Genomic DNA, 13505 nt, shown 5'->3' with positions numbered 1-13505 from the left:
TTGTTTTTTAACCACATTAACTGACTGTTTTTATCATAGCCATAAAAATTAAAGGACGCTAAGTTTATGGCATACCATTCCAGACACAAGGCCAATATTTTAAGAGACAAATGGAAGATCCAGTTTGTAAGGGCAATAAAATCTTCTTCCAGAGGACAAAAGCAAGACATTTCTAGAAACTGAACGTCATGAAGATGATATCTCCTTACAAGGTCAGAATGCTGAACACTGCACATGCAATCTAGGCAAATCTCTAAGATTCTCAGAGTACTCCAGATTGTTTAATTTGACAAGAGTAGAGTAGGTGCTCTTGCAAACACTTCTGGTATTGAAACACCTTGATGAAATAAATATATATCACTGACAAAGATTCAAAATTTTCAAGGCTCCGACTTGCTCTGAGCTGTATACTTTCAGGCCAAATTTCACACCATGATTGTATCTGCCGAGAAGAGTTATCAAAACAATTAATAGATCGTGATCTGTGTTTAAGTAATTTCTTTTTTTTTTTTTACTACTGCATCAAATGAGGTTTGTAGTTTAAGGCCACATACAATGGACAGTGTTTCAACATACCATTTTCATACTAAATTAAGTTGATTACTATGGATGGATGGGTAAATACATTATCTTGACAGTTACGTTCTTTGTTATAAATTTCATTGTAATATTTTCCCAGTAAGGTATTCATCTGAGGTTGCATATTCCAAAATGGACATGGGATTTTAGCTCCTAAGATTGGCTGATTGTCCTTTAGAAATATTAGTTGGATTTCTACCATAGACCAGCTTTGCAGGATAGCCAAAAGAACGACTCCACTGCTCACGGGTAGGTACTCGCAGCATCTGCCCATTTTTAATTTTACAAGAATTTTGTGTAGTGCTGGGACGTTTCCTCTTCTGCAAAGCTATGTAGTTCTGACTTTTTAATTGCAAAATTCTGCAAGCTATTTTTTAAAAAGGGGTTTGATTTTCAAACTGCTATTACAAATCTGTCATCTATCTATCTATATATATATCTATATATCTATATATCTATATATGTTGGAAAATGGGTTATTGGTAAGGACAGGTAAGTACCTACACTTAGCAATAGGCCACTAACCTCCACTTAGGTCCAGTTAGGTCTCAATAAATTAAACCCAGCTCAACCCTTGGTAGCTTGGCAACGAGCGACAAGGCTTAACTTAGGAGACATGTGTAAAGCATTCAAAAATCACAAAACAGTAAATAAATATAACACAAAAAACACAATAAAAATCCAACACCAATTTATAAAAACAGTATATTTTTCTCTTTAAAATGACACCAAAACGAATAAGATTGGATAAGGGGAACCGGAGAAATGAATTTTTAAAGAATTAACGCTTTCTAGCGCAAAGAAACAAAAGGCGCCAATCTGGTCGCACCTCGACTGAGGCAAAGTCAAAGTTTAAGGCCGACCGCGATGGATCCCGGCTCGGCTACAGCCCGCAGGAGGCCTCGGTCAAAAGTTTACCTTCCGACTTAGTCGTTTTTTGAAGGTGAAAACCCTTCGACCGGGGCAAACCTGAATCTTGAGATTTTCTTCAGCAGGGCCAAGTCGCCAGTCCAATCTGACCTCCTGGAACTCTTCCTCGAATACACGTCATGGGAGCCCTCTGTGGAGATTTTTACCTTCGGACTTAGTTGTTTTTTCGAGGTGAAAATCCTTCCACCGGGGCAAACCTGCATCTTGATCAGACATCCTTGGGGCCCTCTTCGGATACACTGCCTGGGAGGTCCAGGTCAATTTTCTACGTCCGGACGTAGTCACCTTTTCAGAGATTTTCTTCACTGGGACGCATCTGTAAGTCAGGCCGGGTCGCGGTTGAGGCAAGCCCGGCCAGAGTTGCCACGGCAGGTCAGTCCCTTCATGGAGCTTTTTTCCAGAGGTTCTCCAAACTTCTGGATCTTCTTCCAGGTGTTCCTTTAAGGGTCTTTTGAGATCCACAGCTCACCCCAAGGTTCCAGAGCTCTGAGATGCTCCTTGAGGGTGCGGGCTACAACTCCCAGAATGTACCTGGCGCAAACTCCTTTTTGGCCACTGGACAGTGGTCAGTTTCTTCAGGAGTTGGTGCAGGGGACTCTGGTTATCACGTTTTCACCTGCAGCAAACAGGGAGTCCCTCCTTGAACCAGCTGAAGCCAGGCAAAGTCTTTCTTGTGGTGAAGCCCAAGAGTGCAGCTGGTGCAGTCCTCCAGAATGCAGTGTCCAGGTGCAGGTCAGGGGTCCAGCAGGGCAGTCCTTCTTCTGTAATTCTTCCTTGTTGGAAACTGATAGGGATCTGGTAGGATCCGAGGTGTGGGAGCAGGTCTGCCAGTTTTATCCTTGCTCTGGGGTGAAAAACAGGGGGGTACTGGTTCTCCAATCAGGGGCAGGGTCCTTTCCCCTGTGATGACCACTTCCTGGGAAGTCTGGCAAAAATCAATCCCAGGGAGCAACATTCCTCAAAAATCCATCATGGCTGAAAGTGATTTTTGGAGGTTACATCTGGTTGAGCCCAACCACTGGTGTGGCTAAAAATCCTAAACACACCCCTCTCCTGCCCTCTCCTAATCTAATCAAGAGGGCACCTAATTGTCTGGGTTTGCAGGATGTGAGGGTGTTGCTGGGTTGCTCCAAATGTCCTTCCCTACCTTTGAAGATCAGTTTGGCAGCCCTCCCCCTTCCTGCTTCCCCATCTGCTAAGGGGAGATCTCCTCCCCCAGGCACAACTCTTTGTGTTGAGCCAGACCACTTCACACCTCATTCAGGCAGCCTGGCCAGGCTGCCAGAGGCTGGCCAATCAGAGCAAAGCAACAAAAACACTGCAGGGCTGAAGTAGGCAACTTTTCAGGTAAAGTTTAAAACTCATTACCTGAATAAGTTATATTCAATCCAACAACTGGAAGTTGTGGGATTCATTATAACAATTAATTTGATACAAAACTTGTGGTATCTGTTACTTATGGGGACTTTTAAAATTAAAATAAAGTCTCCCCATTCTAGCCTATGGAGGCCATTCACTACAATGAGGGAAAACAAATGTGTCTGTTTTACCTCACCAGGGCCTATAAAACTATTTTTATAATGTCCCTGCTTATAGTTACATGGCACCCAACCCTAGGGGCACACAGGGCACACCTTAGGGGTGACTTATGTAAAAATAAGATAGTTTAAGACTTTGGAAGTACTTTTAATTTCAAAGTCGAATTTGCATATAACTTTAATTTAAAAGCAGCCAGCAAGGCAGGCCTGCCTTTAAAATTACACTGGCCACGTCAGTAGTGCACCTATGGGGGCACCACATATGCTGGGGTCTCTAAACCTACATGCCCTACCATATACTAGGGACTTGTAGGTAGGCTGACTTAGCCACTTATAATTAGCCTAATTTGCATACTAATTTTACACGGAGCACAGGCCCTGGGACTGGTTAGCAGTACCCAGAGTACCATTAGAGTCAGGAAAACACCAGCAAAAAGTTAAAAAATGGGGTAAAAAAAAAAAAAAAAAGTCAGGGGGCCTCTGCAATCAGCCGTTTTCTCACAATATAGATATGTAGTTCACATTTTAATAATTATCTTCCATCTCAATGAATGAATAAGCAAGAATAAGTGAGATCCCATTTTTTTTGGTCTATAGTGGTTCAGCAGAAGCATTTGTGAAGAAAGCTGTACTAAAGAACAAGTTACATACCTCCGGCAAAGCCCTATCTGGTTGAGACTATATCTAGCTGCAGATTCCTTACCTTCCAATTCCCCTCGGGCATCAGACTGGGTCCAAAAGATTTCTGTGAGCAGTACTCTTGTGCACCAGTAGGTGGCGTCAATCGACTCCGCATCGGTGGTCTGTGTCATCCATGCCAGGAATGATGGAGTCGGGCCTATATCGGCACCACCCAGGGGCGCCGACATCAGTTTCTTATCACGACTTTCCATGCAAGAAGCACAAAGCCTTGAAGAACACGGACTACTCGTGTGTCAAAAATAAGGCCCTGAAAGCGGAGTCCCTGCCTCAAGAAATCAGTTCGCAGGCAAGGAGGATGGGTGGGTTGGTAAGGAATCTGCAGCTACATACAGTCTCTATCAGATAAGGCGTTCCCGAAGGTAAGCAACTTGTCCCTCTAACAGAGACTTCTAGATGCAGAATTCATACCTCTGAAGAGATACCCAAGGAATACCATCCCCAGAAGTGCGCTCCTACCCAATTTCAAACAAGAAAGTCCTGCAGGACCACACAAGCGAAGTGCACGTCCCTTCGGACTGGACTGTCCAGGCAGTAGTGTTTGATAAACATGTGCACAGATGCCCATGTTGCCACCTGACAAAATGTCCAAGACTGGAAGTTTTAGCTCAGACACCGTCAAAGTGGTTGATTTTTGGCCACTACATAGCAGATCTTAATGCAGAGCGCAGCCCAGGTGGAGATGGTCCACTTCTGCACTGCCTGACCTTTTCTTTGCAGCTACATACCCTTCAAAGAGTTACCACAGGAACTCTTTTATTCAATTAAAGGTACAACGTTCTTTTTGGGTGCAGGCGGTGAAGTCTCTCCTCTTCCTTTAAGGATTGACCTACATGAAAAGGTGTGAGCATTTTTGGCAGAAAACAGGCCCTAATGCGAAGCACCACTTCGTCAGGATAGATAGAAAAGGTACGGCATCTTAGATGATAAGGCCTGCAGCTCACTCACTATGCAGGCAGATGTAATCGTCACAAGGAAGGCAGTTTTCAATATGAGAATCCTGGGAGGATAATTGTGGAGAAGCTCGAAGGGAGTGTACATCAAAAAAGTTAGAAACAGATTCAGACACCAATATCAGGGCATAATGAATGGGAACAATGAAGGAGTGAAGTGATTAGGAGACGTGAAAAAGGAAGGTTTATCAAGCAACCGCAAAAAAAAAAAAAAAAGAAATAGCAGACAAATTTCCTTGAAAAGTGCCAAAACAGAGCCCTGTTGGGCAAGGGAAAGAATAAACAATAGGACCTCAGGAAAAGGATCATAAAGGAGGAAGGTCAAAAGTTGTCAACTGCAGCCGCTCAATCTCCAGGCAAGAAGGTGGAGAGTGGACAGGTTCAGGTGAAGAACCTCCCCCCTGCTCCTGCAACAGGAGATCCTCCCAAAGTGGAAGGCTGATCAGACGATCGATGGACATGCTCAGCAGCTTGGGATACCAGACCCTCCATGCCCAGTCTGAAGCCACAAGGATGACTTGGGTCCATTCGCTCCTGATCTTCTTGAGAACTCTGGACAGTGTGGTATGGGTGGAAAGGCGTACAGGAGGACTGAATTCCACTCGCAGCAAAAAGGGCATTAGAGCTATTGCAGCCTTGGAACCTGCAATGCGCAAAACTGCTAACATTGCACGTTTACAGCAGAGGCAAAGAGATTGAAGGCTCTTGCCACTGCTGAAAGACCTTGCACCACTTCCAGATGGAGATGCTATTTGTGATCCGCTAGGCATTTCTGGCTGAGTTTGTCAAGCCTGGCATTCAAGGAGCCCGCCAGATGTTGAACCACCAGTGATATATCCCTTTTGTTCCATCCACGTCCAGAGGCACAGAGCCTTCTGTGAAAGGGTCCACCCCGCCCTGCTTGTTGCAGTACCACAAGGAGGTGGTTTTTGTCTGTGAACACCTGCACCATCTTCTCTTAATAGCGGGAAGAAAGGCTTTCAATGGCCAGGAAGACAGCACAGAGCTCCAGCATGTTGATGTGGCATTTTGATTCCGCCAGAAACTAGATTCCCCTGATCTCCACCTCTTCCAGACGACTATCCCATCGCAGGAATAACACATCTGTCACAACTGTCAGATCTGGTTGGGAAGGGAGAGGGATCTGCCTCTGGCCAAACGCAGTTCATTAATCACCACTGCAGATCATTCGTAGCTGGCTACGAGATCTGGACCATGTTGGAGAGATTCCCATGATGGTGCGCTCATTGGAATTTCCGGTCCTACTGCAGAGCCCACATATGCCATCTCTCAGGTGTCACCAGCAAGATGCAGGAGGCCATGAGGCCTAGCCGCCTCAGAATCATACTCAACAAATGCTGAATAGAGGCCGAAACATCATTATCATAGCCTGAACATCTTAGACTCGCCTCTTAGGAGGATAAGACCGAAACTGCCCTGTGTCCAGAACAGCTCCGGTGAAAGTTAGTATGTGAAAGAGGGAGTCAGGTGGGACTTTGGCACGTTTATAGTGAAGGCTATCTAATGCAGGAGGTTTGCAGTTGTCTGGAGGTGTCAACTCATCTTCAGACAGTCATTGAGATAGGGGAAGACTGATACCCCTAATCTCTGCAGGTGAGCTGCAACCACCTCCATCACCTGGGTGAACATCTGAGGGGCGCTGGTAAGGCTAAAGGGGAGCATAGTGAATTGACAGCTCTTGCGATCTACCGTGAACCACAACTAACATCTGTGGGCAGGCAGGACAGGGATGTGGAAATAAGGGTCCTGCAAGTCCAACACAACCATCCAGTCTCCTGTGTCCAAGGGAAGACAAGACCTGAGCTAACGTGAGCATCTTGAACTTCTTCTTGAGGAACAAATTGAGGGCTTGTAGGTCTAGGATAGGGCGAAGGTCCTTGTTCTTTTTGTGGACCAGAAAGTAGCAGAAATAGCAACCAGAGCCCAATTCTGGCACTGGAACCCTCTCTATAGCTCCTTTAGCCAAGAGAGCACCAGCTTCCCCATTGAGAAGGGTAAAATGATCCTCCGTCATCCCATCGTGGGATGGTGGCATGGATGGACAGGAAGTCTTGAAGGGGAGGAAGTAGCCTTTTCAAATTATCTGTAAAACCCACCGGTTTGAAATGATGGAGTGCCAGTGGAGCAGGTGATGGCGAATCCTGTCACCAACTTGCCCATGGTAGGGGAGAAGACAGACTAGGAGGGTTTAGAGGCTGCTGCAGGGAAGGTGGTGGACTGACCAAACTGCTGGCCACCTGACCCTCGAGGCACGCAGAGGCTGGGCAGTATGCGCAGCTCAATGGCTGAACAGGAATTGGCACAATTTGTAAAACCCTTCCTTGGCCACAAAAGGGGCACTAGGCAGACTGGAAGGGACAAGGGGCTGCTGCGAGGTCCAAAGACCTAGCAGTAGCAGGAGAATCCTTGAAGCACTCAAGTGCCAAGTCTGCCTCGTCTTCGAAGAGACAGGTGCCATCGAAGGACATGTCCTTCAAAGAAGCCTGGGCATCCCCCGAAAAGCCAGACTTCCTTAACCAGGCGTGGCTTCTCAGGGCCACTGTTGTGGAAACTGCTCTGTCTAGCGAGTCAGCTGTGTCAAGTCCACAAGGGATTGTGAACTTTGCTGCATCTCTCCCATCGGTAGCAGCCTGAGATAGAACAGCCTGGGCCTCGGTTCAAACCTGTGGCAGCACCTGCACAACTGTATTGCACAATGTGTGGGATTAGCAGCCCAAAAGGCATGCAGTGTTCGCTGACAGCAATGGGTGGGGTGTTGCGTCAGGAAACTTGGGGCTCCAGTTGAGAGGCAATGGCAGCGAGCAATCATCTGGTTTACAAAGCCCCTGTGCTAGGTTTGGATCAGATACCCAATAGGATGTCAGCGAGGACATCGCTGATCAAGAGCGGGGTTCTGCGGTAGAAGCTCCCTGTTGCAGCACCTCTCAAGAGATTAGCCTTGACAGCAACCAAGGGTAGTTGGAAGGTCCAGGACCTCAGCCCCCCTATTCACCACTACCACTGCATAAGAAGCTCCCTCCTCTGTAGGCACAGTAGGGGGAGAAACATGTCAGTATCTGGAGATGTGTCCAGTCCGATAGCTTACCCCCAAGTACTCATCTATTCCACTTCTGTAGGGCTCTGAACGAGGACCCTAAGCTCCTGCAGAATCTGCTTCGCTCAGCCGGCTCCATGTCCAAGTCTGGGATTACAATGGGAATGGCGGTGCCGTTGGCGCCAGGAGCACTGGCACCAGGACCGACAATGGTCGAGGTGGGTCTGACCAGGGCCCATCCAGATCCAGGACTGGATTCCTGCACAGAGGTCAGAGCCACCAGACCAGAACCAGAGGGTGCCCCCTCCAACCTGGTAGGGCCACAAAGGCACTGCAGCAGGGTAGGACTGCCCAAAAATTAGGTGCAAGGCCTCATACGTCTTTAATAGGGGCAGGGGTCGCTCCAACTCTTGGAAATTCTGTAAGGCTCGGAGTCAGCCCAGGGATAGGTTCCACAGAACGAGGCCTAGAGTGATGGCACTCCGTTGCTGCACCGCCTGATGGACAAAGAGAAGTCGAAGAGTGCTTAGACAACTTACTTTTCTTATTTTGCCTCAACTTACCAGATTGCCTGAGGACTTTGAATGGGTTGAAGATGACTTCAGACCCGCAGCCAGTCCCGTGACCTTCCTCTCGACAAATATCTCAACCTGACCAGAAGAAATTTACGAAAAAGAGTTTGACAAACGTAAAAAAAATTACCAGTCAAAAACGATTGAGGGGGTAGCTCTCTTCGGATCAGTGCTGGTCGTCGTGGAAAGAAAAGACCGGACATTGGTGCACCTGGGTGGCAAATATAGTGGAACTGCGATGTCACTGCCGGCACAGATGACACCCACCTACCAGCACGCAGGGGTACTGCTCACGGATCCAGTCTGATGCATGGTGAAAGGTAAGGAATCTGAAATTATAATTCTCTGTCACATATTCAGAATCTCATTGCTGCCTGCTGCAAAGCCAGGAGTGCCTTATTTATTTATATACAAAGGTTTATCAAACTGTCAGACAAACTGAATACAATGATTAAAGCCATAAATAAAGAAGATTTAAAACACCACACAGATTTTGAATGTTTATTTAAAATCACAATTGCCAGAGAAAAATGCCATAATTCAGATACTAAATGGTTTTTAATAGTGAGCCATAACCAATCCTCAAATCAGGCACCCTTCACTAAAAATAGCAACCCAACCAGAACACTGTCTAGCATACATTAGACAATGTGCAGACCAGCACAATAAGACAGTTTCAACAGCACATAGCTTACCCACATTATTATACCACCCACCGCAACTGGCTCCACGTACCCTCAGCTTTAACTAGCTTAACCATAGAGCATTAAATTAAAATATGTTCATTGTCCAAAAGCAGATACCTCTGCTTCAGTGCACAGTAGGCCTATAATCCTAAAGTTCACTCAACTTAACTAGAGCCTCAGAATACTCTCGATGTAGGTCTTTTTCAGTTTAGATTTTGCAAATAATTAGTTTGATGAGTGTACATAATCCCAGCTTGCAGCAAACTGGACTGTTTCTCAAATTTATAGTGCCACAATTTCCCCTTTAACCCATTGGCTGCCAAAGAATAGAAAATCATTTTGATAACTCTCAACCCAACACTTCAGCCCCATACAAGGAAAATTGTGCAACCTTACCATGTAGAATCTCAGTGTCGGAGTAATGGAGCTTTGACCGTGATCAAGGTCAATCTTGCTTTACCTAGCATTTTAAAAGTAAAGGAGTAATTAACACCATAATAGAAACAACTTACTGGATTATCAGTAGAATCATCTGCCAACTGTAAACCAAAATAGTCCCTCTCCGTCAAATCGAGATGGTTGAATACTAAATCCAACAAAACTTGTCCTTGGTCATGTTTCTAAAAGGAAATGCAAAAAAGATACAAAGTAAAAATTTAAACAACTGCCTAAGCTGATCAAACGGTAATATCAAGTGCCCCTCACCACAGTAAAAACTTTGCACAATCAACATTTGATCCAAAGAAGTCTACTCAAACTGTTCAGAAAAGTGATTTCTGAAATTGAACTTTGGCAATTATGCAAATTGCAGGTAACAAACTAGTGTTCAATTAGCAAAATTATGTTAAAATCATTTGGGGGATGGGGCAATCTTTCACTCCCCTTGACAGAATGACATTGTTAAGTATGCCATTAAAGTGATATCCTGCATATTTCTCTCTGCAAATGCAGGAATACCGTAAATGAAGCTAGGGAACTACAGTTTTAAATCAAAATTCATACAAAAGCAGTAGTAAGTCTGCATTTTTTACTTCATCGGGTTATCCTATTGTAAAACTATAGTAACAAAGCTCTCATGCTCTTCAGATTTCAAGTTACTTCTTTTCTCTTACAGCGAAATAGCAATAGATAGAAAGTAAGTTTAGCTACAAAATCAATTTCTTAAAGATATAGAACACTGTATTTACTTATTAGTCACTTGCCTTCTTTCTCCACTGATTAAAACAGCAAATCAAAAAATTGTTTAATACAACACAAACTTGGGACTTCATCCTCTACTCAAAACTATCTCCCACACTGGAGGCTTGTCACATTGGGATCTGAGAACTGAAAATCCAGACTGTTCAGACAATGACATAGTGCGGACAGTGACTGCACCGTAGCACATTATTCTGCCTTGTGGCCCCCTAGGGGTTTTGTGGTGCTACACAACGCCTATGTGGTGAAAATTTGGTCTAGAAGCTAACAAAGACCAGTCATTCTGACTGCAGATTTACCTGAAGCACAGTACAGAAAAGTAACAAGTTCATCTAAAATTCAGAGAAGTATTAAGCTTCTTGATTACTATATAAAACAGACTATGGTCGAATACCATTGTACTCAGAGTAGTTAAGAAAATCATGACTTTTCTTTAGTAAGAGCTAGGAAAATCAGCATTTTAGGGCAAAACTGGAGGACCCTATTAGGATTGGCTAAAGCATAATGGCAACCGCCATAGAAGTATTCTTAACCACTTCACAATAACATTTCTTTAAAGTTAATCACCTGACCAGTCAGCTCTTCTGAGAATGTTCACCAAACATGCTCAGACTCAAAAGGATGTCGAACAAATAACAATATCTACAAAGGATTGTTGAATAATGACTGTTTACATCTTGCCAGATTGGGGGAGATACACCGTGGCATGGGTTTTCTTGAATAAAATAAAATGCAGAGAACAGCAGAAGGTTCTAAGAAAGCTTGTTGTGACCTCATTCTTTTAAATATTGTATTGCACAGAGAGAGAGAGAGGGAGAAAGGGGGGGAGGGAGAGAGAGAGAGAGGGAGAAAGGGGGGAGGGAGAGAGAGGGAGAAGGGGGGAGGGAGAGAGAGAGGGAGAAGGGGGGCGGGAGAGAGAGGGAGAAGGGGGGAGGGAGAGAGAGAGGGAGAAGGGGGCGGGAGAGAGAGGGTGAAGGGGGGAGGGAGAGAGAGAAGGGGGAGGGGAGAGAGAGGGAGAAGGGGGAGGGAGAGAGAGAGGGAGAAGGGGGAGGGAGAGAGAGAGGGAGAAGGGGGGAGGGATAGAGAGAGGGAGAAGGGGAGGGGAGAGAGAGAGAGAGGGAGAAGGGGGAGGGGGAGGGGGAGAGAGAGAGAGGGCGAAGGGGGAGGGGGAGAGAGAGAGAGAGGGCGAAGGGGGCGGGGGAGAGAGAGAGGGCGAAGGGGAAGGGGGAGAGAGAGGGGGAGAAGGGGGAAAGAGAGGGAGAAGGGGGGAGAGAGGGATTTGTCTTTCTTGTGAAAGAACATAATGCCACTGCTCACAGTAAAGTTAGCCAATGGCTAAAATGGGCCGCCTTCTACTACTTGTTGTATGCTGTAGTGGGAAGAAGAAAAGATTTAAACATAACAACAGACGAACGGAAGATGAAGACTGGCTAAAACTCCTTACGTGAATGTACATTAAGTAGAGAATTTCAGTAAAGTCAAGAGAGAAAACCTTATATGATGGCATGTTTTGTAGATAACGACGTTACTGAAGGAACACTGTTAGACCATTGTGAAAACATTTTACCACCAGGTTAGCACTCCAAAAACTAGGATATTTTGGTATAAGAGGTCTTCTTAATCTGATACCTCTAAGGAGTTTACATACTTTCCCACAAAAGGTTTGTAATTTACATGTTGATGCTCAAAAGAACTATCGAAAATGCCTTAGGAGGCTACAGGACTTAGAAATTAACAACAAATGAGACCTATGGGTAAGCGGGATTGGAAGGAGTGTGCATTCGTAAGTGATATCACAAATCCCAAACAGACTTGTATGTGTTTGCTGAACTTGGGGCACATGAAATCTTGGCAAAAACAGAGTATAAAGTAAGTTCTAGGGGACACCAGAAAAACCTGAAACCCTGCAAGCCACCAACTCAAGCGCCCAAACAAACCATGTTGTGAAGCTAAATCAAAGGGCAACGAAGTAAATCTGGGATGGAAAGGAAAATAACTGGAACATTTGAATATCGATCCATAGGATACTGGACCCACCCCTAGTAGTCCCAGAATGAAGTTACTAAAGCAACTGAAATGCTCTCAAGACTGATGTGAGCCAAATACCCTGAAATCCTGACATGTGTAGAGAATGCATGACAGAGGTTATTGGGGAAATCTTGGAGAAAGGCATCTGTAGTGTATGACCACAAGCCACCAGTTGAAAACTTCCCACCATGTGGGGTCCCAACTAACAAATTTGCACTGGATTGCTTTAGATACGGATATGAATTAAATATGACTAATAGGATGTAATGCGCTATTGAGATTGTACTCTAGTAATGTGCTTGTGAAAGATTGAGCTGTAGGCAGGAAAGTTTGCAAATCTTGATTATTATTATTTTCTTTTTTTCTAAGGTAAGGGAAATGTACATGTTGTGCAATCTAATAAAAACCCTAAGCAATTACTTCAAAGAGAATCAGACTTTTTTTCTGATTGACAATGAAACCACGATTATCAATTATCACTCTTGAACACCGAAATTAAGATCCTAGACAAAAAAACAACTACTGTTTAAAATACCAACTTCGAAATACCCTTACCAAACACTCAGACTGCATTTTCGCTAACTCCGTACTTGTTTGGGATAAATGATAAACCTAGAGGGAGAACTCTCAGTGGTTTAATGTGTTTATTTCGGGATCAATAATTACAGCAGAACTAATCTCGGAAGATTAACCTAGAGGTAATTATTTCTGTCTTCCCTACTCTCTAGTTGGTCTAGCAATTACGTGGGATTAATGACATTATTTTAATTTGATTTAATTTTCGATTTAATTCTGTAGATCGCAGTGTTGGGATTTCCTCTCCCATTTTAACTCATAAAGGATATATTCTTAATAATATTATTTCACTTTTGTACAGCGGAAACCCACCATAACCCTTTCACTCCCTTTTAAACTATTCTGCTTTCGCTTTATTTATTGACTTTATACCTCAACCTTAATCATCGTTTCTTCCCTTTTTACGCTTCCAATGGTTTTGTTATTTCCGTTTAAAAATCAAGTCATTTCTATCCTGACATAATGAAGACAAAAATAACAGGTCAACCTTACAATATGGTCCTTGCATGTGCAAAAAGAATTTGATTCCATAGAAAGGCAATTCCTATTTGAAGCGCTCCAGGGTGAGAACCAAAGGCCACACTTGATCTAATGGGTTACACTGCTATATCATAATCCAACAGCTGCAATCCGAATCAAGGGAATACATTTGGGGAGGTTACTTTCGAGCATGGGGACCAGGATTGCCTCCA

The 13505-nt window shown here is 44.4% G+C and overlaps 1 protein-coding gene across 3 annotated transcripts in view; it reads right to left on the bottom strand.

Moving 5' to 3' along the window:
• PTPN4 (protein tyrosine phosphatase non-receptor type 4) overlaps window positions 1-13505 on the bottom strand; it is a 975501-nt gene that overhangs the window by 897660 nt on the left and 64336 nt on the right. For all 3 annotated transcript variants that reach the window (XM_069224613.1, XM_069224612.1, XM_069224614.1), the window contains exon 3: window positions 9525-9632. In XM_069224613.1, the coding sequence (XP_069080714.1) occupies window positions 9525-9632 (108 nt within the window). The remainder of the gene's footprint in view (window positions 1-9524; window positions 9633-13505) is intronic.

The sequence above is a fragment of the Pleurodeles waltl genome, chromosome 3_1 (assembly GCF_031143425.1).
Source record: "Pleurodeles waltl isolate 20211129_DDA chromosome 3_1, aPleWal1.hap1.20221129, whole genome shotgun sequence".
Classification (NCBI taxonomy): domain Eukaryota; kingdom Metazoa; phylum Chordata; class Amphibia; order Caudata; family Salamandridae; genus Pleurodeles; species Pleurodeles waltl.
The sequence above is the reverse complement of the archived record's forward strand: the minus strand, read 5'-3'. Positions and strand labels throughout refer to the sequence as shown.